At 50.3% G+C, this 26,097-nt stretch overlaps 1 protein-coding gene across 1 annotated transcript in view; it reads left to right on the top strand.

Annotated features, from left to right (window-relative positions):
* Window positions 1-4,493: 4,493 nt before the first annotated feature.
* Window positions 4,494-26,097, top strand: part of BMP8B (bone morphogenetic protein 8b) — a 35,406-nt gene continuing 13,802 nt past the window's right edge. The window contains exons 1-3 of the mRNA XM_074334478.1: window positions 4,494-4,717; window positions 8,827-13,300; window positions 25,843-26,032. Of these exons, the coding sequence (XP_074190579.1) occupies window positions 12,967-13,300; window positions 25,843-26,032 (524 nt within the window). The 5' untranslated portion in view covers window positions 4,494-4,717; window positions 8,827-12,966. The remainder of the gene's footprint in view (window positions 4,718-8,826; window positions 13,301-25,842; window positions 26,033-26,097) is intronic.

Raw genomic sequence — 26,097 nt, 5'->3', positions numbered from 1 at the left:
ATATGACCAGTTCCTTTTTCCTCTTTTCTTATGAGCAAGACATCAGGGCATGGATCTGGACAAAAGCCCACCTCACTGCAGCTCTTCCATTCAAACAGGATGGACTCCCAGCCCCAGGCCAGCATCCAGTCTTACCCCAACCTTGTGCTTTTAGTGACCACTGCCATCAGGGCCACTGCCAACCCATGTAGTGCCTATGAGGACTCAGAAAAAGAAGTTGTTCCTCCAAGTGGACACAGCCCTCCTCCAGGGCCCCCAGCAGTGCCAAGTGGAACAGGGTGTAGAGCTGGACTGCAGCCCCCACTTGCTTCTTATCTATATGACCTTGTGCAGACCCAACCTGCACCATCTTATGCAGGGGCAATGCCTGTTAGGTATTGACCATGATCGTGGACCCCCGATCCTCATGGCCAAACCACTCACCTGGATATTCCCTGGGGCTGGACAAAAGAAGGTCATTACAGAGGTAATGGGCCCCTCTTTACTGGCCCAAACCCACTTTAGACAGCAAGGCAAGGACTCAGGAGGGGTCATCTAGAAGCAGTTCCCAACAACACTGGCAGGAGCCTTCCCAGGCAGAACCACTTGGCCCTGGAATAGTCCTTGAATGAGGCAGCTCCCAGGCCTGTGGGTAGCCCAGAGACTGCTCCAAGGGCAGAATGCTGTCCAAGGGATGCTCTGACCTCCAGTGTGTGCTTCTCTGTGGGAGATAAGTTCTGGTCAGGCAGAGGTGGCAGTGAGACTGCACCCTCAGGCCTGGCTTTCTGTAGCCCAGATTCACTGCTCAGTGCCTAGACCCAGGAAGCCCATAGCCTGTAAGCCTGCCAACCTCAGTTTCTGCTGGTTCCACTTGCCGTCATTTGCCTCAAGACCCAGGACATGGCACCCCGTGCTCACTACAGGGCCAGGCTCAGAGTGCATCCTACACAAATAGTCAGATGAATGAGTAAAAGAATTGTCCAAAGGAAGAGGCCCCTTTGAGGCAGGTGTTGGCACCATGGCCCGGAGTCCCAGGATTCCTGTTCCCCGCTGTGGGACACTCTGAGCCTCTCTTCCTTAGAACAGGCATAAATGACTGACACCTGCCTCCCTTGGTTGCCAGGCAACTTGCCATTAATAATAAAATAGCAGCAACAACAATAAAGCAGCCACCGCTTCTTTCTTGAGAACTTCCTCTGTGTTAGGTGCTTTTCACGAGTCCTCACCATACTCCTATGAGGGAGGCGCTGTCCCCACTTCACAAAGAACCTCGTCAGGACTCAGGGGTGATGAGCCTTGCTCAGAAAATGGCAGCTGTCTCCTTTCTGTGCGCAGGGCAGTGTGGGCTGTGTGGAGCCACGGGTGGCTGTGGAGTCACACCTGGGTCAGAACCCCGGCCACAATCCAGAATCCGTGCCCACCACGTCTCCCCCCAGGTGCTGAGGGTCACCTGAGTGTAGGGCCAGGGTCAGAGCTGCTGGGAACTTGGAGTCTTGGGCTCTGGTTCCACTTCTGCTCCTGATCGACTCTGCCACCTGTGTGGGCCACACCCCTCCCTGGCCTCAGCTTATCCTGTTGTAAAGTGAGAGGTGGGGTCACAGATCCCTTGATCATCAGGATCTCTGACCACAAAGGAAGGCTAAGGGAAATTCAGGAAAACGTGGAGCCTGTTTCTGAATTCCTGGCTCCTCTCTGCCCCCTGGTGGACTTCAGCCGCCCAGCACCCCGGAGAAAATGACAGACTGAGTACAGTGACTCCTAGGGACTTGGGGACTAGCTTTGTGACTTCTGCCAAGGTTCCCACCCCTCAGAGCCCCAAGCCCCATCTGTTAAGTGGGGATAGTAATAGTACCAACATCATCAGGATGTTGTGAGGATTAAATGTAACAGTGAGTATGAAACTCTTGAGCCACATACATAGAATGGGCCCAATAATTGTTAACCATTTTCATGACCTCTCCTTCACCTCCACATGCTGATTCTTGATCCTCTTGCATCCTTTCTACCCCATAGCTCAGGTCTCACCATCTCTCCTGGATTCCTCCAATACCTCTGCTCCTTTCCCCGCCACACACACCCCTCCAGCACTCCTGCACCTCCCCTCAGTGACCCCATCTACTCACAAGGCCAGACCTGCAAATACCCCATACAGCTGTCCAAGCCCTTCAAGAGGTCCTCAGGGACCCTGCCCACCTCTGCAACTCCATCACCCTTTGTCTTTCTGCTCTTGTATTCTGACTATACCCAGCTCCCAGGATCCCTCCGCTCAGACCCAGAGGTCCTGCCTCCCTCACTGAAAGGTTACTTTATTGATATTTTCTTCCCCTTCCCCATCTCTGCCCCAAACCCTCCCTAGGTCTCAGTTTCCTTATCTGCCAAATCAGATGGTTGTGAGGGTGAAAGAGATAATATACTGAAGTATTTGGCCCACACCAGCCAGGTTCCTATAGTTGGGATGGAGGATTCTGTCATCAGTGCAGTGGGGAGTCACACCTGCCATTTGGGGTGGGGGAAAGCGTGGGATGTAATGAGAGCTCTGAGGCTCCACCACCATCCCGAACCCCGACAGCGGCAGCACGCACTGAGCAGTGAGCTGAGATGAGGCCTCTGGGTAGAGCACAGAGCTTGTTTGGCCCCTCAGTGTGATCTCGCTCTTCCCACCCCACTGCAGGACCAAGTGGAAAATAGGCCTTCTGCCTCAGGGGTCCCAAGGAGCATCAGTTCAACTAAAGTTCTGACAGCTCTGACCCCAGTTAAAGAGGAGGGAGACACCTGACATGAGGCAGACACCTTCCAACCCTCTGTCAGGGCTGAGGCCAGAGCAGTGGAGTGGAGTCCTAGAGCCTGAACAGAAACTAGGGCAGCCAGTGAGGGGAGGCCCTCAGCGGTCCTCCAGGCCACTTGGGGAAACTGAGGTCAGGATTATTAGGGAAAATAATTTCCAGAGGGTCATATAGAGCATTCATTAATTCAACACTTTTAAAATTCAGTTTAAAGTTTTGGCTAAATAATATATTCACAACATTCAAGAAACCATATATCGAAGGATAGGCTTTAAGAAATCTCCCCTACCTCTATCTGCATTCTACCTCTTCCATCCCCTATAAGTAATCAGTTTTATTAGTTTCTGTGTATGCTCTTCATGTAAATAAATACAAGCGATTATGAGTATACATTCTTATTCCACCCCTTTTGTACTCAAAGGAGAGCGTACTACGTTCTGTGTTCTACCTTTTCACTTAAGAATTGTATCTTGTAGCTTCATCAGTCCTTAGAGAGGTTTCTTGTTCTTTTTTTCCTGTCCAGTATTCCATTGTGGGCTGTTTTATAGTATATTTAAATATTTCCTTCCTTATTAATGGACACGTGGGTTGTTCCCAGACTTTTGCCATCACAAATGATACAGCAGCGAATAACCTTATGTACGTACACAGGGCTGATGACTGGCAAGATTACCAAGGGCATGGCTGTACCAAATGTTAAAATATTGAAATACTTCCATAGTGCTTGGCAACTAGCACGATGGCAACTGTAACAATTGGTAAACTTAATCAATGATATAAATTCTGTGATCAAATCTTTAGTTCAAGCTATGGTTGTAGAGTGTCAGGACTTACCCAGTGCGCCTCGTGCCATCCAGGCATCTGGACTATTAGAAACATTAGTACTAGTTGGGACTTCAGCCTAGGCCAGTGAGCAGTGTGACAGTATGACTGTCCTAAGCCTTCTTTACAGAGTACTCTGCCTGCAGTTCAGACGATTCACCAGTTTATCATTATCCTCTAATTATCTACTTGTTACTGCTTGTAAATATTTTAGTTTTCACTGAGCTTTTATTGGTTCATTTTAATCTTGTTAATTTGAATGAAAGCAGTGCTTCGATATTTGCAAATTTAAGATTGATAATAAAACATTTAAAACCACCAAAATGAAGAGACAAGAAATTCTGCATATTTTGTCACATTCCTTTTAAATGCTTAAACAAGAATCCTCTGTTTCTGAGAGTAAGAAGAAAGAAGAAATGATAATAATAGTCACAGCCTGGAGTATCTTTGATTACTGTGCCCAAATCTGAAGAGCCTAGAATATTTATTAGCATGCAAGAATCAGTACAAAATAAAACAAATAATTTGTATTTCTGGAATAAAAAACAAATTTATAGACTTGTACGCAGGTTATGATGGGCTGGGGCATTCTGATCAATCCTATTCCTGAGGACAACTAGAAAAGATGGACAAAACCATTTAAAAATCGCTTCTATTTAACCGCTCACTGGGTTTAAAATATGTCCATAAGTTCATGATACTCCTTTGTTCAAGAGGTAGAACCTAATTTCCCCTCCTCGGTGTGTGGCTCAGACTTCACGACTTACTTCTAATGACCAGAATAAAGTGGAAAGGACAGTTAGCATCTGGATCATTAAAGAGATTGATGTTTCCTACTCACTTTCGCTATAGGATTACTCACTCTGGGAAAAGCCAAACTACCATATTATGAGGACACTCAAGCATCCCTATGAAGAGGTCTGCAAGGTGAAGAAACTTAGGCCTCCTGACAACAGCCAGCACTATCTTGCCAGGGGTGAACGCATCATCTTGGAAGCGGATCCTCCAGCCCCAGTCAAGCGTGCAGATGCCTGCAGCCCCAGCTGACAGCCTTCCTGCACCCTCTGGAGTGACCCTGAGCCAGAACCACCCAGTTACGCCGACTGCATCCTGACTCTCAAACACTCTGTGAAGTAATACATTTTAATTTACTATTTTAAGCTGCTAAATTTAGTAGTCATTTGTTATTCAGTAATAGATAACTAACATGAAGGCAGTGATGTACTCACAAGTTAGTAAAGAATTACCAGCCAGGGCAAGATTCTTGGGACTTTAGCGGTTCAGGGATGTGAGCCTTGCATTTGGAACTGCTTTTCCCTGAGGGGGCAGCTGAGAGGCTGAGGAGTACAGTAAATCCTCACTTAATGTCGTGAATAGGTTCTGTGACCTTAAGTGAAATGATGTGTAACAAAACCAATTTTACCATAAGCGAATTGATACAAACAAGAGTTATGTTCCTAGGCATCTCATCAACAGTACAATGAGACAACATTGAACGAAACAATGTTATTCAAGGACCTGCTGTACTTCCACAAATTTCCAGGGGAAGTGGGACAGGATTTGGAGTCAAGGAAACAGTACAAATGTCCATCAACTGGTGAATGGCTAAACATAATATATGTCCATATAATGGAATGTTGTTTGGCAATATAAAAGAATGAAGTACTGCTACATGATACAACATAGACAAGCCCCCCAAAACATTATGTTAAGTGAAAGAAGCCAGACACAAAATGTCATATACTGCCATGATTTAATTTTTGTAAAATGAACAGGCAAGTCTATAAAGAAGGAAAGTAGGTTCATGATTGCCTGGGGCTGCGGATGGGATTAGGGATAAACTGCAAATGGGTGTGACATTTCTTTCTTTTGGGGGTGATGGAAGTATTCTAATATTATATGGTGTGATGGTTGCACAACTCTGTAACTGTACTCAAAATCATTCACGTGTACACTTAAAATAGGTGAATTTTATGGTGTATAAATTATTCCTCAAAGTGTTAAAAATATTTCATAAGGCAAGCATTCAATTTAAGATGGTGAAAAAGAACAATAAAGCAAACCCCTGAAAACAGGAAAGAAGAAAACAATAAAGATAAAGTAAGAAACCAAGGACAGAGAACAAACAAAAGAAAGAAAAATATTTTAAACTTGGTATTCTGAAAATTATTAATAAACTATATAAGGCTGCTGAGTTTATTTATCCAGAGGTGGGTTAATTATCACAGGGACCATGAATCCATTTACAGCTTAAGCAAACAACTTTGGTTTCCAATAACAAGCATGTTTTATAAGTTTGTAGTCATTACGTTCTTCATGGATGACAAGACTACCATCTCAATTGTAGGATCTGGCTTCTGCTGACTGGCTAGGCTATACTTGCCTCTGTCCAAGCACTTCTCATGTATTATCTCTTTGCATCCTCACAACAGCTCAAAGAGGTAGGTATTATTATTACCCACATTTAAAGATGGGGATCAGGGCTCTGAGGTGGGAACCTTGGCAGAAGTCACAAAGCTAGTCCCCAAGTCCCTAGGAGTCACTGTACTCAGTCTGTCATTTTCTCCGGGGTGCTGGGCGGCTGAAGTCCACCAGGGGGCAGAGAGGAGCCAGGAATTCAGAAACAGGCTCCACGTTTTCCTGAATTTCCCTTAGCCTTCCTTTGTGGTCAGAGATCCTGATGATCAAGGGATCTGTGACCCCACCTCTCACTTTACAACAGGATAAGCTGAGGCCAGGGAGGGGTTGTGGCCCACACAGGTGGCAGAGTCGATCAGGAGCAGAAGTGGAACCAGAGCCCAAGACTCCAAGTTCCCAGCAGCTCTGACCCTGGCCCTACACTCAGGTGACCCTCAGCACCTGGGGGGGAGACGTGGTGGGCACGGATTCTGGCTTGTGGCCGGGGCTCTGACCCAGGTGTGACTCCACAGCCACCCGTGGCTCCACACAGCCCACACTGCCCTGCGCACAGAAAGGAGACAGCTGCCATTTTCTGAGCAAGGCTCATCACCCCTGAGTCCTGACGAGGTTCTTTGTGAAGTGGGACAGCGCCTCCCTCATAGGAGTATGGTGAGGACTCGTGAAAAGCACCTAACACAGAGGAAGTTCTCAAGAAAGAAGCGGTGGCTGCTTTATTGTTGTTGCTGCTATTTTATTATTAATGGCAAGTTGCCTGGCAACCAAGGGAGGCAGGTGTCAGTCATTTATGCCTGTTCTACAGAAAAAGAAATGAGCTTACAATGTCCCACAGCTAGCGAGTGGTGGAGCTGGAGATTCTAGGACTCCATGCTTGCCGCCCAGCCAGGAGGTGAATGAGGGGCAGCTGTCGTGCCATTACCAAACCTCTCTCGGTCGGTACAATTATGATCCCATCTCACACACGAGAAGTCAGTTTGAGAGAAGTTAAGTGTCATACGGCTGGTGTGGAGCTTTGATAAGAGTTCCTGTCTGTGTGACTTCAGAGCCTGTGTACTTAACTATTATGTTGCCCTCAACCATTGCCCTCTCCTGCAGGAGTGTGTAAGTAATCAATGCAGACTTTCTGTCATTGGGGTGTGTGTGCATGGTCATTGGACTCTATACCTGTTCCCTGCACTCTGCTCAGTCCATTCTAGAGTGTGGTTTGAGTAAAAATGTCTAGAAATTACTTTTGGTCACTTTTTTATTGTAAAACATATATAACAAAAATTACCATGTTAACCATTTTCAGATGTACAGTTCAGTGGCATTAATTTTATTCACAGTGTTGTGCAACCATCACTACTACCGTGTTTCCCCCAAAATAAGACCTAACCAGAAAATAAGTCCTGGCATCATTTTTCAGGATGACATCCCCTGAACATAAGCACTAATGCGTCTTTTGGAGCAAAAATTAATATAAGACCCGGTCTTATTTTCAGGGACACACGGTATCCATCTCCAGAACTTTTCATCATCCCAAACTGAAATGCTACACCCATTAAAAAATAACTCCCCACTCCCAGCACCCCAGCCCTTGGCAACCACCATTCTACCTTTTGTCTCCGAATTTGCCTAGGAATCTCAGATAAGTGAAATCATACAATACTTGTCCTTTTGTGTCTGGCTTCTTTAACTTAGCATGCCTTCAAGTTTCATCCATGTTATAGCATGTGTCAGAATTTTCTTTTTAGGACTGAATAATATTCCATTGTATGTGTATCCCACATTTTGCTTATTTATCTGTGATGAATTATTTGGATTGTTTCCACCTTTTGCCTATTGTGAATAATGATGCTATGAATGTTGGTGTACAAATATCTATTCAACTCTCTGCTTTCAATTATACCCAGTAGTGGAACTGCTGGATCATATGGTAATTCTGGTTAACTTTTTGAGGAGCCACCATGCTATTTTCCACATCAACTGTACCATTTTACATTCCCATTAGCAATGTACAAAGATTTCAATTTCTCCACATTCTCACCAACACTTGTTATTTTCTATGTGTGTGTGTGTGTGTTTTAAATAAATTTTATTGGGGAATATTGTGGAACAGTGTGTTTCTCCAGGCAGTTGTCCTTCAATATAGTTGTGGAGGGCGCAGCTCAGCTCCAAGTCCAGTTGCCGTTTTTAATCTTTAGTTGCAGGGGTTGCAGCCCACCATCCCATGCTGGAATTGAACCGGCAACCTTGTTGAGAGTTTGCACTCTAACCAACTGAGCCATCTGGCTGCCCTGTGTGGTTTGTTTTGTTTTTGTTTTGTTTTTTAAATAATAACCGTCCTAATGAATGTAAAGTGGTATCTCAATGTAGTTTTGATTTGTATTTCCCTAATGATTAGTAATATTGAGTATCTTTTCATGTACTTACTGGCTATCCATACATTTTCTTTGGAGAAATGTCTGCTTAAGTCCTTTGCCCGTTTCTAAATTGGTTGTTTGTATTATTGAGTTGTAGGAGTTCTTTATGTATTCTGGATATTCTGGGTATATGATTTACAAATATTTTCTCCCATCATGTGAGTTGCCTTTTCTCCCTGTTGATAGTGTCCCTTTGATGCACAAAAGTTTTAAATTTTGATAAAGTCCCAAAGTCCAAGTGATCTGTTTTTTCTTTTGTTGCCTGTGTTTTTGGTGTCAGCTTGATAACTTTTAACTGTATTTCTAACCATTCTAACAGAGAGGTCCCTCTCTATATAAAGTTCAAGCAATATTTCTCTTCAGTGGGGCTGTTCATAAAAGAATCCCTAATAAACGGCGAGGTTTGTGTGTGCTTTTCTCAGGCAGCACAAGTTGGAGGAGGCCCTGCTGTTTTCAGGCCAGTTCATGGATGCTTTGCAGGCCTTGGTCGACTGGTTGTACAAGGTGGAGCCGCAGTTGGCTGAGGACCAGCCTGTGCACGGGGACCTGGACCTTGTCATGAATCTCATGGATGCCCACAAGGTGAGGGGTGAGATATGGGCTGCGTGGAGGCAAAGCCGTTGGGGCCTCTACCTATGTGTGCCGTCTGCTCATGCACACCTTCCAGGGGAGAAAAGAAATCTGAAAGAGCCTGGATCTCTGCTTGTCACAGGGGCGGCTCCCTGCTCTGTGTGTTGAAACAAACTGCTGCCAGGATTCTGCATTGGTCACGGAGAATTTACAAAAATTGGTTAGATTCAGATTTGGCAATGTGTAAACTTCTCTTGGAGAGGTTTTCCCCACTCCCGCCTCTACTACCATCCCCAGTCCATTCAGCCATTGGTGTCTCTCATATGAGTCACAAAATGGATTTAATTTCAGGTGGAAACCTTCAAAGATACCCATTTTCACTGACTCCCAAAATAAATGTGAGAACTGTTTAACCACTTTAGACCACACACATCAATATGTAGTGGAGCCTGAGCCTGTCGTCTTGAGCTGTATAACGTCTTCCTGTTTCAGTAGGATGGATTCTGACGAAGTGACACTTTTATCACTCTCTGCTACTATCCTTAATCTTGATATTAATATAGCCACTCCAGGCTTCTTACTCTTTAATTTTCATGCTACATCTTTTTTCCATTCATTACTTTCAACCTGTGTTTTTCTATTTGTAGTGCATCTCTTATAGACAGCTGGTCATTTGTTCCTGTTTTTTTTTTCCTCCCTTAACTTATCTGACAATCTCTGACTTTTAATTGGAGCATTTAGTCCATTAATAGGACGTGACCTGACCCACTGGCTGGAGATTCTCCATGAAGACAGGATCTTCTCATTATGTTTATTTTTTTCTTCTTGCGATGTAGGCACACCTTGGGAACATGATGAGCTGGATTTTCCCAGCATCCTAGATGCAGCCAGCCAGGAAAGCGAGTGAGTCACCCTTTAGGCCCCTCAGCAGTCATTTAATGAGGCATTATTGTATACCTACCCCATGGCGACCTCTGGGTTTGACATGGTCATGACATAGGAGCTAAAAACAGGATCCTTTGATAGGATTAAAGAGGTCCTCAGATCACAGAATGCAGAGGTTAAAGGTGTCAGTGGTAACATTATCTCCATTCCTGTAATATTTTTCTTATGGACAATTGTTCTCTCTGCTCTTTTACATTGCTGTTTCATTTTTATGTTCTTTATACTATAGGTCTTGATGACCATGAATTTAACCTTGTGCTTCCAGTAATGAAAATTCATGGGTTTGCATTTGTGGCTGGTGTGCAAGAAAACCAGTCACATAGCTAAGAGAATAAGCCTGGCTGGCTACCATCCCCCACACTCCAACACAGCTTCATGCTTCTGCTCACTGCCTCCCATGCAATAATAAACAATTCTTAATGAAAGGATTCGTGAAGGTTGGAGGCCACTCCTTTCTCAGAGACTAGTAAATTCAGCAAATATTTATTCAAAGCCTGAACGTGAGTCTGACACTGGGATCCAAAGGTAAATTGGGACGACATTCTCTGTCGAGAAGTTCACAGTGGAGAGAGGGAGTGGAGGGCGCAAACAGGTGAACAAATAAATGCCCTTCAGTTTGATAAAATGAGTGAGTGGGGAGGAGGAGAGATCGACCTACCCATGAAGGTGGAGGGGGCATTGGGAAGATAGGTCGTTGCTTCAGCTGCATCTCAAAGAGGGGTAATACTGGACCAGGCAGGCAAGGGGATCGGGAACCACACAAGCCGATTAACAGAAATGTCAACAGCCGTACAGGTGAGGGGGCCCCAGCTAGTCCCGTGTGACTGGAGCAAAGAGTACACCATTAGTGGCTAGATAAGGCTGTGAAGAGGGGCCAGCAGCAGAGACCAGGTGACAGATGCAGACCACTGAGATCACATAGTGCTCTCCTGGTCCCCAAGATGTGGTCTTCAAAAAAACCCTCAAAATCATGGTCAAATGCATTTGGAAGACATCGAGTTAAAGCCAAGCAGATTTCTTTACTGCAGGATTTCTCAGCGCTTACAAAATGACAATTGCGTTAGGGCTCTCCTAGGGGAAATGTAGCATACAGTATTTACTAAACTCCCTTTTGTAGAAAAGCCTTCAAAAGCCTCAGTTTGGGGAATTCTGCTGTTAGCAATGAAATACTGTGGAAGGATTTTGAATCGTTTACAGATAGCAGATTTTTATTGAGAAATTCAGTCCGGGGAATGAGGCGTGAGGGAGGGATGGGGAATAAGATGGGAACCAAGGAGGCCAGTGGGAAGCCTGTTTGTTACAGGCGTCCAGGGTGGAGGGGATGCTATGTGAATCACACAGTGTAGGAGGGTGTGGAGAGGCTGGAGGATTCACGAAGCATAAGAAGGTAGAGTCTGTAGACCGAACTGCCATCAGGAAGGAGGGACCCGCATTGACGCCCAGGTGTCTGGCTTTGATCGTGTCTAATGAGTGATTGACTATAACTTCCGACCTCCAGGAGTGGGGCTGCGCTGGGCTGTATTTGGAGGTCAGGAATGACTATGATGGCACTGAAGTCTCAGGGGGATGAGCTCATCACCAGGTTAAAAGTCTAAGAGGGGAACACGGCTGCGGACAGAACTCAGAGGAATGTCCGTTTTTAAGAAGTGGGCGGGAAGGAGGAGAAGCAGTGGTGTCCTGGGAGCCAAGGGAGGAGAGTGTTTCAAGGAGAGAGTTAGTAATCCCCCCACGTGCACATTACAACAGCAGAGAGCTGCTTTCACCTGTCACATTGTCAGAGATTTATTTATTTTATGTATTTAACAATAATACCTAGTGTCGGCAAGGCTGGAAGACTGTGAGGCTCTTCACAATTAAGGTGCGCAAAGGCGGTTGCCTGGCGCTCACTAAGGGCGCGAGAGCTCCTTGGCTTGGCTGGAGGCAGGTGCGCGTCTCCCGCGCGTGGCTGGATCAGCACCGGCGTCCGCAGGGGGTACAGCGACAGCTGGCGGTGACCCCGCAGCCGCGGGAACAGAGTGGGCGGCCCACCTGGGGCGCTGGCCGCGCGTACGCGGGTGGGCGCGCTGCGAGCAGCAACTGAGCTGGCGTCGGGGAAGGAGAAGCCCCCAACAGTGTACACAAGGGGACAGCGGGGAAGGAGCCAGGAGGCCAGCTAGGAGCTGCGGTGGCGGAGAACTGGGCCTGGCTGCTGCTGGCAGAGGAAGGCGCCCCACTCTCGGGCTGGCACCCACGGATCCCTTGCAGACGGGACTGAGGCCTTGTTTCGGATCCTGGGGCGACACTCAACTTACCAAGGCGTGGCCGCCGGGTCACTCGCTGGCGAGACTTGGGATCCCCACTCCGGCGTAGGCACTTAAGGACACGCCCCGCAGGAGCAAAGGTTCCTGCTTCCCCCCGACGGCGCGGCCAGCGGTCGGGTGAGAAGCCCAGAACGACCCTGGCCACCCAGACTGCGGGGCTGCGAACCACTAGCCGGATCCGCCCACCACCCTCCAGCAGGTGGAATCTCCGGGGCGCTACCACCCGCGACATCAATCGCAACTCAGCTTTCCCGGGGAGGTGGGTCCCGCGGATTTGGCCCCGCCCCCCGAATCTCCATTGGCCCGACCCGGAAGGGGCGGGATCCAAAGGCCGGGCGCTGGATCTAGAACGGCCGTGACGCGGGAGCTGGGCAGAGACTGCAGGTCCGACGAGCGGCTCTCCCAGGTCCGCATCTCCCTTAGCTCGGACCGGAGTTTGCCCGACTCCGGACTGAGCGGGCCTCGGTAGCAGCCAGATTGGAGGGTCCGGCGGCGGCCGACGATTAGCCGACGGTCCGCAGTCCCTGGAGTAGCCTCTGCCCCGAGGCCTTGGCTGCCGCGGCCACCGACCCGGAGCCACGACAGGTGCCGCGCGAGGTGTGCTCTAGGGACGGCGCTGCGACCGCGGGCGAATCCCGCGCTGTCCCACCGTCCCCGAGCCCGGCCCGCCGCTTGCCGTCAGGGTCCCGGCCCAGGGCCGACGGCACAGCGGATGCGTGCGGGGTGAGAGCCCCCAGTCGCCCCGCCATGGCCGCGCGCCCCGGGCCACTCTGGCTCCTGGGCCTGGCGCTGTGCGCGCTGAGCGGCGGCGGCCCCGGCATGCGCCCCGCTCCCGGGTGTCCGCAGCGCCGTCTGGGCCCGCGCGAGCGCCGCGACCTGCAGCGCGAGATCCTGGCGGTGCTCGGGCTGCCGGGGCGCCCACGGCCCCGCGCGCCGCCCGCCGCCGCCCGGCTGCCCGCGTCCGCCCCGCTCTTCATGCTGGACCTCTACCACGCCATGGCCGGCGACGACGACGAGGACGGCGGACCCCGCGAGCGGCGCCTCGGCCGCACGGACCTGGTCATGAGCTTCGTCAACATGGGTGAGTATGAACTCTAGGGATGGGCGTTGCTGACTGCGGTAACCCTGCCACCTCGGCGAGAACGCGCGTGTAGGGACGGCGAGCTGAGTGTCCTGGCGCCCCCACGGTGGCCCCTCGGGGAGGAACACGGGATGCAGGATCGAGTGCACAGCCTTGGGCAGCGGGTGCCCCTGCGGTGAACCGAGAGTCACCGCCTGGTGGACGGACCCCGCGGAGGAGTGGGAACTGCCGAGGTCAGGGCAGCCAGGTCTAAGGGGCGTGGGGGTCGGCGAGCTGTGGGTCTGGCGGGGCAGACGCAGGAATGTGAGTCCCAGGGGCGTGTACAGTCACCCGCTCGCAAACACACCCAAGAATAGGAATCATGTAATGTCGGGTGGACCCGGGCAGTGCCAGGAAGACAGTCTGGTCCTGAGAAGACGGATGAGTAAACAGAGGCTGTGATGCTGTCACTGTGATAAGGGCTGTACTGAAGAGAGGGACAAAGTTCACTGTGGAAAACCCTGGTCACATCACCAAAGTGACCAGAGCTGAGAGGAGAACCCAGATGTCCTGAGTGCTCAGCAGCCTCTTCCCGGGGCCAAAGCCCAAGAGCCTGGAGGTGGGGGCGTGGCTGTCAGGGGAGCAGGTGGGAAGGAGGAGACTCGGCTCAGTGGGGCAGTCTGTGGTCATGTCACCCACACCCAGCACCTGGGACATGGCTTGACATGCAGTGAGTGTCCAGGCCTGTGGAATGACCTGCTGGGCAGCTTGGCTCCTCGTTGTTCTCCCAGGCAAAGCCTAGCTTTTCCTCTGCAGAGATTTCATTTGAAATCGTGGAGCCATTTACCCTTAAAGTTCTCTAAGGTATCTTTTTCCATTATACTAAACTCTTTAATCTACAGTCATGAATATTTGTCCCCCATCTGCTCTGCCTCCTCTCTGTGACCAGTGAGGGTCAAGGGTCTGGACTCAGGCAGACCCCAGACTGGACCTGGGGACCCAAGAACGACAGCTCAGCCCAAGGTGGGGAGAGCGATGGGGCCAAGGGCAGAGCAAGGACTCTTGCCAAGGCCACCAGCCTCCCTTCACCTATGGCATCAATCTTCATCCTCCCAACAACCCAGTTAACAGCCTATTCATCCCCATCTCCCAGATGAGGATCGTGAGGTCAGAGACATTGTCACGCCCAGGATAGCACGGCCTCTACGTGGCTGAGCCAGGACAGGCCCAGGTTGTTTGGCTCTACATCCAGTCCTCGAGGACATCCTGCTGTCAGGGGGGCAGCCTTTCAGGGTGGAGGGAGCTTTAAGAGGGGTTTAGGCAGAGGGCTCCGGGGACACGGAGCAGCAGCAGGTGTTGTGGGGTCCTCAGCTATTTGTTTCCCACACAAAGTCAGGAAGAGGGGACAGCTAAGGAGGCCTCTGTCCCTTCCAACCCAGAACTGGTGGTGGCCTAGGGTGGGGGAGCGAGCTGCTCGAGGCAGCTGTTAACCTCTGCTGGGAGCCCAGTGCCAGGCACGGGACTCCAGCCTGTGGGTTTCGGATGCCAACTTTCTGGTTAGAGGGCAGGGGTGGGGACTTCGGACAGAGAGCATGGGAACTGAGGCTGGAGCTCTGTCCTCGGAACAAGCTGACCCAGGGCTCAGGACCAAGAAGAGCTGTGGAGGCAGTAACCCTGAGAATGTCCCCCAGGAGCCATCTATTAAAGTGAGTCACCACCCAGGCCATGTCCTGCTTCCTCCCACATCCCCTGGGTCAAAGCTTGCACAGCTCTAGTGGGAGCTGCTGCTGTGAATTGAGCAGCACCCTGAGCTCAGGAACACCTGGTTCCCCTCCTGACTGCTGTGTGATCTTAGGCAAGTCCCTCGCTCTCTCTGAGCTCTAGGTCCCTCCTTGTAAAATGGGACTCCCAGTCATCAGTGACTCCTCAGAGTTGTGTGATTAGTTGATACATGGGAGGAGCAGAAAGTTATCCTCTTTTAGGGTGAACCTGGCTCTGGTCACCGCCCCTGACTCCAGCCCCTCCCAGCTGCTGCCCAGCCTTGCGGTGGATGTGATGGGAATGTCCCCATGTGCCTTATACACATGTGAAACCCAGAAACAGATTTTAAAAGCGAACCAAAGGTGTTTCCACCAGTTTTAGATTAAGAGCATTTGAAATTCCATAGCCGTGTAAGTCCTCATTCCATCCATGCAGCGCCATGTCCAGCTATTTTACCAGCGTCATTTTATGGGCTCCGAGAGGTTAAATGGCTAGGCCAGGGCGACACAGCACATCCATGCCATCATCCAGGCTGTGGATTCCAAACCCCAGCTTCTTCCCCCGCCATCTCTGCGTGTTTCATTAGGATCTAAGGCCTCTGACGCTGTGGGATCAACAGGCAGGTCCTTGTTCAGTGGAGCCCAGTTGTGGGCGGGGCCAGCCAGCTGCCAGCAGGGCCTTCTTTATTCTGTCCTACTAATTGCACTAGTAGAACTCTCAGTGAGAGTGGTTTGACCTGGTAATTACCTGGGCTGATGTGGGGGCTTAGGCACCTAACAGGATTCTCTTCTTGTTTGGAGGCCCAGGCCTCAGGCATGTGAAGTCGGGGCCCCTAAACCCTCTGGAGTCTAACAGCAGAGAGTCTGTGCTAACAGCGCCCACGCCCAGGCTCCCACTCCTGTTGCTTCCCGCTCCACCTCTCCTATCGGCCTCATCTGGCTCCTGAGAAGCCAGGCCTGCTGCCTACTAGGTCCCTGACCATCAATGGCAGCCTGTAGGACGCAGAGGCCACGGGCCTCTCCCAGGCCTCCGGCCCTTGGGTCATGCCTCTGTGGGCAGAGCCGGCGGCCCTGCCTGGCCTGTCTGTCAATCTCAGCCTTGTAGAGCCTTGGCTGCTTTTGGCCAGGATGCAGTAATGGGGGCCAGTACTCATGTGGAGCAGACAGAGCCAGACCCTGGTGTCGCATGTGCTCAGGGAAGAGAGAGCCCTGAGCTGGGAGGCAATACGCAGGTTCTTGTGTTGTCCGGCCTGCCATTGATTTTTCCATGTCCCGAATCATGGCCCCTTCCCTTCTCTGGGCCTCTGGTTTCTTGTCCAGTACAGTGACGGTGTCAGAAAAATGAGGGGCCACGCAGCCCTGACCCTGTGGTTCTGTTGGAGGCACCTTCTGACAGCACTCTGTCCCCTCAGCCTGAGCGCAGGTGTGACTGGTTGTACCTTGGGCACTTCGGGCTGACTCAGCCCCTCTGGAGGGAGGAAAGAGGCAGGAAGTATCACCTCTGCTTGTTCCTCCTGAATCCTCTTCCATGTGTCAGTGGGGTGGCAGGTGCCCATCTTCCAGATTGAGAAACTGAGGCACAAACAGCACTGTAGGCAGAAGTCCAGTCAGAAATGAATGGAGCCATCTTCACTTTTGTCCTGACCCTTCCCTGCACCAGACTAATTTATTCCTGGGTTCTCAGGCAGCCAAGGACAAGGGTGTTGACGAACTGAGGCTGTTGGATTTGAGAGAGGCTGGATCAGTGGGAGTAAGAAATCTGGTCTCCGTCACTTTCTTTGATTCTTTACTAGGGACTTTCATTTTTTCATCAATTCATGCAACAAGTAGTCACGTGGTACCTGCTCTGTGCCCGGCATAGTTCTAGTCATTGAGATATGACAGTGTACAAAAGACCCTGCTCTCATGGAGCTGACGTTCTAGTGGGAGAGACAAAGAACAAATACAGCAGCCATAAAGACGATTGTCACGTGGTGTAGACGGTGATACCCCCTGTCTGGAAACCCAGAGGGGAAAAGACACTGGGAGGACTGATAGGATCGGTGTCGGGGGTTCTGACCTGGACTCAGACTGACAGGATTTGCATCTTCGCCCTGCCACCTACTCTCAGTTTGATCATAACTTTCCAGTCCACCTCTTGGAGACTCAGTTTCCTCTTCTGTAAAATAGAGATTCTCACGGTCCCTACCTGTGGGCCCCTTAGGGATCGTGTGAGATGACACCCAGTGATGACTATACCTGATGACCACAGAACTTCCACATCTGTTCCTTCATTTGCATCTCACAGTTACTATCACATCTTTGTTTTAAAAAGGCGAGTGAGGCTCAGAGAAGTTAGGTGATTTTCCCAAGGCCACACAGCAGGTGGTCTCCCTGTCTGCACATCCTCTGCTCTTCTCCATAGAAGCTGCCTCTCCACCCAGATAGAGGCCTGGTTGATCATTAGGTCCAGTAAGTGCTGCTGAATTGGACTGTATTGAATGTATGTTGTAGACTGAGAATCTCATTTAAAAAATGTATTTGTTTTGGGGAATTATAGAACTAAGGCGTGTTCATTGTAGAAAATTCATATATAGATTCATTATAGAATTTCATTATAGAAAATTCAGATCATATGTTTAGAAACATGGAAACCCCTGGTAGTCCTGCCTCTACTTCAGAGAAAACCAGCATTTTAATCCTTTGGTATAGCACCCGCCATCAGCCTTGATATTTTATCAATATAGATACTAACATTTTATTATTTTTTTTGCAAAGTGGGACATAAATTGCCCACTGTTTTGCGACTTTGTCTTTCCTTTAATAGTAAATTCTTTGTCCGTCTTAAAATTATCTTACTATTAGAGGGACCACCTGCCCAAAAGTATTTCTCTTTTTAAAAAAAACTAATTATTTCAGCTTTATTGAGGAATAATTGACTTATAAGATATTTAAAGTGTACATCATGATGATTTGATATATGTATACACTGTGAAGGGATTCCGCCACTGAGTTAATTAACGCATCCGTCACCTCACATATTTATCGCTTTTTTTTACTTGGTGAGAACAGTTAAGTTCTACTCTCTCAGTAAATTTCAATCATACAATACGGTGTTATCCCTTACAGTCATTTGTTTTACCCTAGATCTTCAGACCTTATTCATCTTGTAGTTGAAAGTTCGAACTCTTTTATCAACTTACCCCTATTTTCCCCCCCTCCCTCCCCAGCCATTGGCAAGCACTTTCTACGTTCTGTTTCTATGAGTTTGACTTTTTCTGTGTGTGTGATTCCACATATAAGTGATACCATGCACCATATATGTTTGTTTGGCTTATTTCACTTAGCATAATGCTCTCAAGCTCCATCCATGTTGTCACAAATGGCAGGATTTACTTCCTTCTCATGGCTAATATGCCATTGTGTATGTGCCACATCTTCTTTACCCATTTATCCATCGATGGACACTTAGGTTGTTTCCATGTCTTGGTTCTTGTGAATAATGCTGCAATGAGCATGGGAGTGCAGATGTCTTTTTGATATCCTGTTTTCATTTCCTTTGGATAATACCAGAAAGTACGATTGCCAGATCATATGATAGTTCTATTTTTAATTTTCTGAGGAGCCTCATAATAATAATTTCAATAATGGCTGCACCAATTTACATTCCCACCAATAGTACACAAGGGTTCCCTTTTGCCACATCCTTGCCAACACTGGTTAACTTGTCTTTTTGATGATGGCCATTCTAACAGGTGTGAGGTGATACCTCATTTTGGTTTGGCCTTCCATTTCCCTGATGATTTCTCTGATGTTGAGCACGTTTTCATGTACTTTTTGCTATTTGTATGTCTTCTTTGGAAAAATGTCTACTCAGTTCCTCTGCCCATTTTTAAATCAGATTTTTGTTTGTTTGTTTTTTGCTATTGAGCTGTATGAGTTCTTTATATATTTTGGATATTAAACCCTTATCAGATACGTGGTTAGCAAATATTTTCTCCCATACCGTAAGTTGCCTTTTCGTTTTGTTGATGGTTTCCAAAGATGTCTCTCTTCCCAAGAGCTGAAGGTGGATGCCTTTTCTCCAAAATCCTGTCTGGCCCGCAGGACGGTTTGCCCTCTGGATCCCTGATAACTGACTCCTCTTTCCCCACCCCATTTCCTCAGTGTTTTCTCACCCTGCTGGGGTAAATGAGTACTATTGCCCCCAGCTGACAGAGGAGGAAGTTGAGTCTCATAAAAGAGAAGTGACTGGCCCTGTTCCTGGGTACCCAGATCCATAGGAGCAGATGTGAAAACTGGATCACAGCAATGAGGGGAGGTCGGCCCGGGGTGGGGGCGCATAATGGTTGACTACTCTGCAGTAGGACACACTGGTTTTTAATCCGGCGTCTGCCACTCAAGAGCTCTGAGATATTGAACGGGTTACTTAAAATCTCAGTTTCTTCACCTTTACAATTGGGATAATACCTGTGTCATAGTATAATGGTTAAATACAGTAGGTAAGGCATTTAACAACTTAGCAAATGCCTGGCCTGCTCAAAATGGCAGTCAGTATGATGAGGGAAGAGCCTGTTGTATTTATCTACACCCCCACCCCATCGTTTACCTACGGACCTCCTGGAGCCAAGGAGTAAAGAGCACAGTTCCAGGGTCAGGCTGCCTGGGTAAGCATTACTAGAAATGGCATGTAACGTGCCCAGTGTGGTGCCTCACACAGTTCAAATGGGAGCTGGCACATTATTTCCCACCTCTATGCCTTTGTCTAGAACACTCTGCTCCATTTCTGCTTGTCAGAATTCTTCCACCACTCTCACTAGGCTTCCTAGAAAAGTATCTCTGACCCCCTCCCCCAAGGCTCCCTCCATGCTTAGAGCCCCCTCTGTGCCCCATTGTGTGTGTTTCTCTAGGGATTCTAGTCGCTTTCTGCCTGCAGATTCAGGGGCATCCCCTCTTTTTCTTCCTCCGCAGGAAACTATGAGCAACCTGAGAATAGGGACCAAATCTGACTCTTCATGATCCCCCCCACCCGCTGTGCACCCCAGATTCTGCATGAAGGAAAGGAATTCAGTGGGAGGCAGGGGACCACGTGAAGGAGCCTGGCCCAGTCAGTGGGGCAAAGCAGGGCCAGCCCTTCCTGTTTTTTCGGAAGCTGACAATGGGTGCAGCATGTCCCTGGGACCCCAAGTCCCCTCAGGGCCCTGCCTGGAGGAAGGGGGCTTTAGGAGGCATTCTCGGGGCACCGGCTGACAGGAGAACCTGAAGACAGGTGACCCCCTCATCCCAGTATTGCCACTGAGAGGAACTCTAGGGCCACTCATTTTGTACCGGCTCCGAGTCTGCAAGTCCACATGAAAGGCTCCTAACCTGACACGTGACCCCTGGCAAGTCTCTGCCCCTTTTGGGCCCCAGTTTCCCCCTCTATGCAGGGTTGCCCAGAAGGGCTTTCCAGCTCTGACCAAAGAATGTGCCCACTCCTAGCCTCCTGATGGAGGCTCCTCCAGGGGTGAGGCACGGGGCAGGAGATACACCCAGCCTGCCTCCTCACGGGATCCCATTCCCCCTGGGAGAGGGATGTGTCACCGAGACCACAACTTTCTGGAAAACGCCCACAGTTCACTTCTTCCTCCGGTTTGAACTGGAGGAATCGCATCCTTCTTGCTCACATCTCCTTGGATCTATTTTTGGCTTTGGCAGGCTTGATGTGGTGGCCTGTGCGGGTGTTCCCTTTTAATTTGGGGTCTAAAGCCGTCTGAGGCCCCGACCAGTAATTATGAGTGCAGAGCCATTTATGGAAACAGCTCTGAAAAAAGTCAGTAATGGGAACTCTCTAAAAATACCTCAGAAATGAAGCCTTGGGCTGCCTCTCGGAGCGCTGAGATTTCTGGTTGGGAGGAAGCCCCTCAGGATGCAGAATCGATAGGTGATCAATTCCATGGCGCCCCTGTGGGGCAGCACAGGCCGTGGGGACACGGGTCTTGTTTTGGGCCTAAAGTGGGCCCCTCGACCTCTGTTACTGGCAGGACCAGCCAAACAGGCCCAGCCCGTCCGCCTCCAGGGCCCTGAGGGAGCCTGCTCTCCACCTTGGGGGCCAGGCAAGTCCCACAGCAAAGTGAAAACATGGGTGGCCCCTGATGGAGACATGCTGGGACATGGAAGCCACTACCAGACCAGCAGTGATACTGTAGTCCAAGGACCAGTGGATGCTGGACACTGAGCCACTGTCCTGGGGACCAGGAACCCTTGGGGAGAAGGGGCGGGGCCTCCCCTCTGAGCCCCTGGAACACAGGGGACTTAATAAGTGGGCCACTGAGAGCCTCCAGTTTCCACCCCACATTGTTTGGTCCCTGCCCTCAAATTGCTCACCTTCCAGCCGGGCAGATGAACCAGGGCCCGGGGCTCCTGGGGTGGGGGAAAGGGCGAACATGCAGGCTGATCTATGTGGGGTCAGAGCGAGGAAAAGGGGCTTTTACAGCAGGACTGAGAGGAAAGCAGCCTTTAGACATGGTGGGATGGGGGCCAGGCAGGAGAGAGCGGCTGGAGGAGGGCCTGGGGGAGGCTGAAGGCAGCCAGGCGGCCCAGGAGGCCATGTGGATGAGACGGGCCAGCTCAGGGGGCCTGGGATGCAGAGCCGAGCTGCGTCCCTCCTGGGGACCCTGCGGGGCTGGGGAGGGTTTGAGGGCAGGAAGGATGGATGGACACAGAAGATTCTGTTCCCTGAACGGCTGCTCTGAGCTTGAGGAACAGGGGGTCTTTTGAAGTCTTACTTTTTGGTCAGAAACAAGACAGATTTGAGTTGTCTGGATGACTAAATTTTGTCCAGGGCACAAAAATAGTTGAAGCCTTTGCTGGTGTCGCTTGTGGACCCAGGTGTGGCATCTGGAGGTGTAGCCTGTAGGTGGTGGGTGCAAGGCCTCAGAAGTGGAAAGGCGGAAATGTAGGCTGCCTCCTGCCCATAGTGGACCCTTCCCGTAAACATGGGACCCGGAGGTGGTTTAATCAGGGGCCGGAGGAGAAGGCCCACAGTCCCATTATCCCACGGTGATTCATGAGTGTTTGTTGTTTCAGAAACCACATTAAGGCGATTCAGAAACTAAATTCATCTGTTGTTTCTCCAGACAGAAGCTGGTTCAGTGTTTGAACATTTTTGGCAGCTTTTATAAATTTGTGGAAAATAAACATTCAGAGGATCCTATTGAGCCAGGCGTAACTTTGGCTGCTCATATTTTAGCCATTGTGTCCTTGGGATTGTCATGTCAAAGGGGAAGTTCATGTGTATTTGTTCGGGTGTTGCCAGAGGATATCGTTAGATTCCTCTCCACAGCTTCCTCCCAGCAGCGTGTAAGAATGCTCATGTGTGTGCTTACCTATCTCTCGAAGAAATGCCATACTGATCACCCTGTGAAAAGCACCCTCTACCTTTTCCCATTACTTTGGAGCCCATAACCCTCTATATTTCACATACAATACATACAACATGCCTTATTTTACTTTTTTTTTTTTTAATTGGGGAAATGGAACAGGACTTTATTGGGGAACAGTGTGTACTTCCAGGACTTTTTCCCAAGTCAAATTGTCCTTTCAAGTCTTAGTTGTGGAGGGCGCAGCTCAGCTCCAGGTCCAGTTGCTGTTGCTAGTTGCAGGGGGTGCTGCCCACCATCCCTTGTGGGAGTTGAACTGGCAACCTTGTGGTTGAGAGCCCACGCTCCAACCAACTGAGCCATCCGGCAGCTCAGCGGCAGCTCATTGACTTCATTCTAGTTGTGGAGGGTGCAGCTCACTGGCCATGTGGGAATCGAACAGGCAGCCCTGTTGCCCAGAGCTCACGTTCTAAGCAACTGAGTTACCTGTCTGCCCCTTATTTTACTTTTTATTGTTCTTTATATTCCGTCTCCCCCATTAGAGTATAAACTCCATGAGGGCAAGACTTATCATTCTTGTTTGCTCCTGGGTTCCCAGTGTCTAGAACAGTCTTACATACAGTAAGAACTTGATAAATTTGTTTATAAATTGAGCTTGATAAATTGATGAAAAAATATATGTGCAAATGAGTACATTGATTTAGAAAAACATTATTCATAGTCTCCCCTTCCCTCCACCCCATGGCCTTGGAATTTTTACGTGGCTTCCTTACAGGTATCTTGGCATAAAGTTTGGCTCATCTTAAACTCCTATTGAATGGCCACCCCGCCCAGTCCATTGACTGACTGTTTACAGAGCCCTCCACAGCCCCGTGAGAAAAGCTGGGCAGTATCCTTATTCCCAGTTCACAGATGAGGAGACGAGGCCAAGAGGGGAAGTACATGCCTGGTTGGTGCAGGGTCAGGTCCTGCAATGAGTACTGGCCAGAGTGGTCCATGCTGCCTAAAGCTGCCTGGCTGAAGCAGACTTGGTTGCACAGTTAACAAGAAGGAGATAGAGGGGTTAGAAAATGTTCTCCCAGAACACCACTTTTGGGAAATACCTCTCCTAACTCAAAGCAACAGCCACTGAAAGAGGCAAATCCACAGGTGTCCTCTTCCTATCTTCCCCACTGACCGTCATAAACGGGTTGATCTCTTTACCCAGTTCCACACTTTAGGAAATCTCACCAATTTTTTATTAAAATTATTTTCCTAAAAATGTCCCACCCTCTGGTACTTGCCTGGAAGAGTCAGGGTGGGCCGTTTCCTGTGCTGGAACTGCTGGGGGTTTTATTGATTTCAAACCCACAGAACGGAAGTTTGAAACTGGGGTGTGTTCAGGTGAACAAGGTGCTCGTGACCCAGCAAGGGCAGGAGGCCGCGAGGCTTGGTGCCCACACAGAGCTGGCAGGTTTGTGGTTTGTTCCCTCAGTCCCTGGATCCAACGTGAAATGAGCCTCAGGCCTGCGGACAGAGTTCCCAGTGAGCCCCCAGGTCCCACCCGTCAGCTGGGGACGGATGCACTTACTGATGCTTTGAGAAGGGGCGGGCAAAGGATGTGATGGAGTGACCCGTCCTCATTCTCTGTCACAACAGCCTGGACCCATTTCATCCTGCAGATGGGGGATTGTTACACAGCCACGCAATGGAGGTGGTCTGTGTGGTCCCTGAATCCACGGGAATTGTCACCAGTGTGTGTGTGGAGGAGGGGAGTCCTGTGTAGATATTCATGGTGACCATCGCTCGGGGAAGGTGCAGAACCCTGCCCTCCATGCTCTCTGCCCATGCAGGACCCCGATGCCACCTGGGCCACGCTGCCTCGGAAACAGCCTGGCTCCGGGGGGGGGGGGGGGGCACTTGCTGCCTGTCCAGCGCCCTGACTGACGATGGATGTTCTGTTTCTTCTCCTCCCTGGTCCGGGGGTGAAATGCCCACCTCCTCCTGCCCAAACATGTGTGTCCACTGGCCCCACCCAGCACAGCTGTTTGCTTGTGCATCACTGGACCAGGTCCCCACCGCGAGGACAGGAAGTGCTCCCCACATCCGCCTCTGCCACCAGCCTGGTGACTTGTGGTCACTGAGCCCAGTAGCCTGAGAGAGAAGTTTTAAAAAGACTCCCAGACATGTAATTAAAATCTCAGTGTTGGGTTTTGGGGAAGGCGCTGGACGGCTCCCACCCCTGCTCTCCGGAAACACAGATTTTTAGTGTTTGAAAGTGACAGGAGGCTAAAGTGAGGCGGCTCTAAATATACTGTCCTGGGCATTTCCGGGCAGCTGGGGAAATGTGGGATTCATCCCACGTCCATGGCCTCTTGCCCAGAGGGTTGGACCAGCACCCCCACCTCTGCTGCCTCAGGTCCCCGCCCACCTGTGCTTTACTCTCCCCTCTCCCCACAGCTTCCACCCCAACCATCCACTCCCTTGCTGCCTCGAATCTTGGCTTCCCCCTGACCAGAGGCACAGCCTGTGCTCCGAGGCCGGAGCTCCAGTCCTCAGCTGTCAGGTCACAGCTATGCTCATGCCCATACCCACACCGCTGACTTGTGCATGGCTATGGCACCCTTAGCCTGTGCATACGAGGTCCTCTCTGCCTAGAACGCCCTCCCACCACCTCTCCATCCTCCAAGACTGTCCCATCCAACAAGGCCAGTTCAGATGTCACCTCCTCCTGGAAGCCTACTCAGATTTCGCCATGTTTTCGGCCCTTTCACTTCCCCAGCTTGACTGGGCCTCTTAGGAGCTGTCACTCCTGCCTTGCTTCTTGTGCCTTTCTATCTCTCCCTCTGGCCCTCCTTCCTCCTTCACCTTGCTCCAAAAGGAACCTGCCATCTTTCACCCTTTGCTGTGTTTCCTGGCTGTTGTTTTCCTGCCTGTGCCATGTGTCACTCAGCTCTAGGCCTTTGCTCATGCTGGTCCTTCCTCTGCAGTGTCCCTCTCCCATGACATCATGGCAAACGCACTCTCACCTTTCAAGGCCCAGCTCCATTGTCAGCTGTGAGCAGTCACTCTTTCCCACGTACCATCCACGCACATCGGCAGACTCTGAAATACACTGTCGTGTCCCTGCCCAGCCCATGGCCCTTTTTTGCCTTGGGTCTGATGTCCATCTCCCCAGGACCTGTCTTCGGCCAGAGCCAGCAGTGGGGCTGAGCCAGGATCTGCTGGGTTTAGGGCTTGGTGGCAAGAAATGGAAGCTGCCCTTGTTGGTACCCACCGTGTGCCGGGTGCTGCGATTGGCATCTCACTACAGGCCTCGTGGGGCCCTCTCAGCACCTGGCAAGCAGAGCCTGGGGTCAAGCCCATTCCCCAGGGAGGGAATGCCCTCCCCAGGCTGCCCAAGCCCCTGGCTCCCACCGGGCCCTGCCACCCCAGAGCCCGAGCCCAGAGCCAGGAGTGAACACCAGCCCACTTTGTCTTGCAGTGGAGCTTGACCGCACCCTGGGCCACCAGGAGCCCCACTGGAAGGAGTTCCGCTTTGACCTGACCCAGATCCCGGCAGGGGAGGCGGTCACAGCCGCTGAGTTCCGGATTTACAAGCTGCCCAGCACCCACCCGCTCAACAGGACCTACCACGTCAGCATGTTCGAGGTGGTCAGGGAGCGGGCCAACAGGTGCCTGTCCTGCGCCCCAACTCCCGGTCAAGCCTCTGTCAGTGTGTCTGGCTCAGCCCTCAGGC

Source organism: Rhinolophus sinicus, linkage group LG06, assembly GCF_036562045.2.
Source record: "Rhinolophus sinicus isolate RSC01 linkage group LG06, ASM3656204v1, whole genome shotgun sequence".
NCBI classification, from domain to species: domain Eukaryota; kingdom Metazoa; phylum Chordata; class Mammalia; order Chiroptera; family Rhinolophidae; genus Rhinolophus; species Rhinolophus sinicus.
Note: the sequence above shows the minus strand (reverse complement) of the source record. Positions and strands in the feature narration are given on the sequence as shown.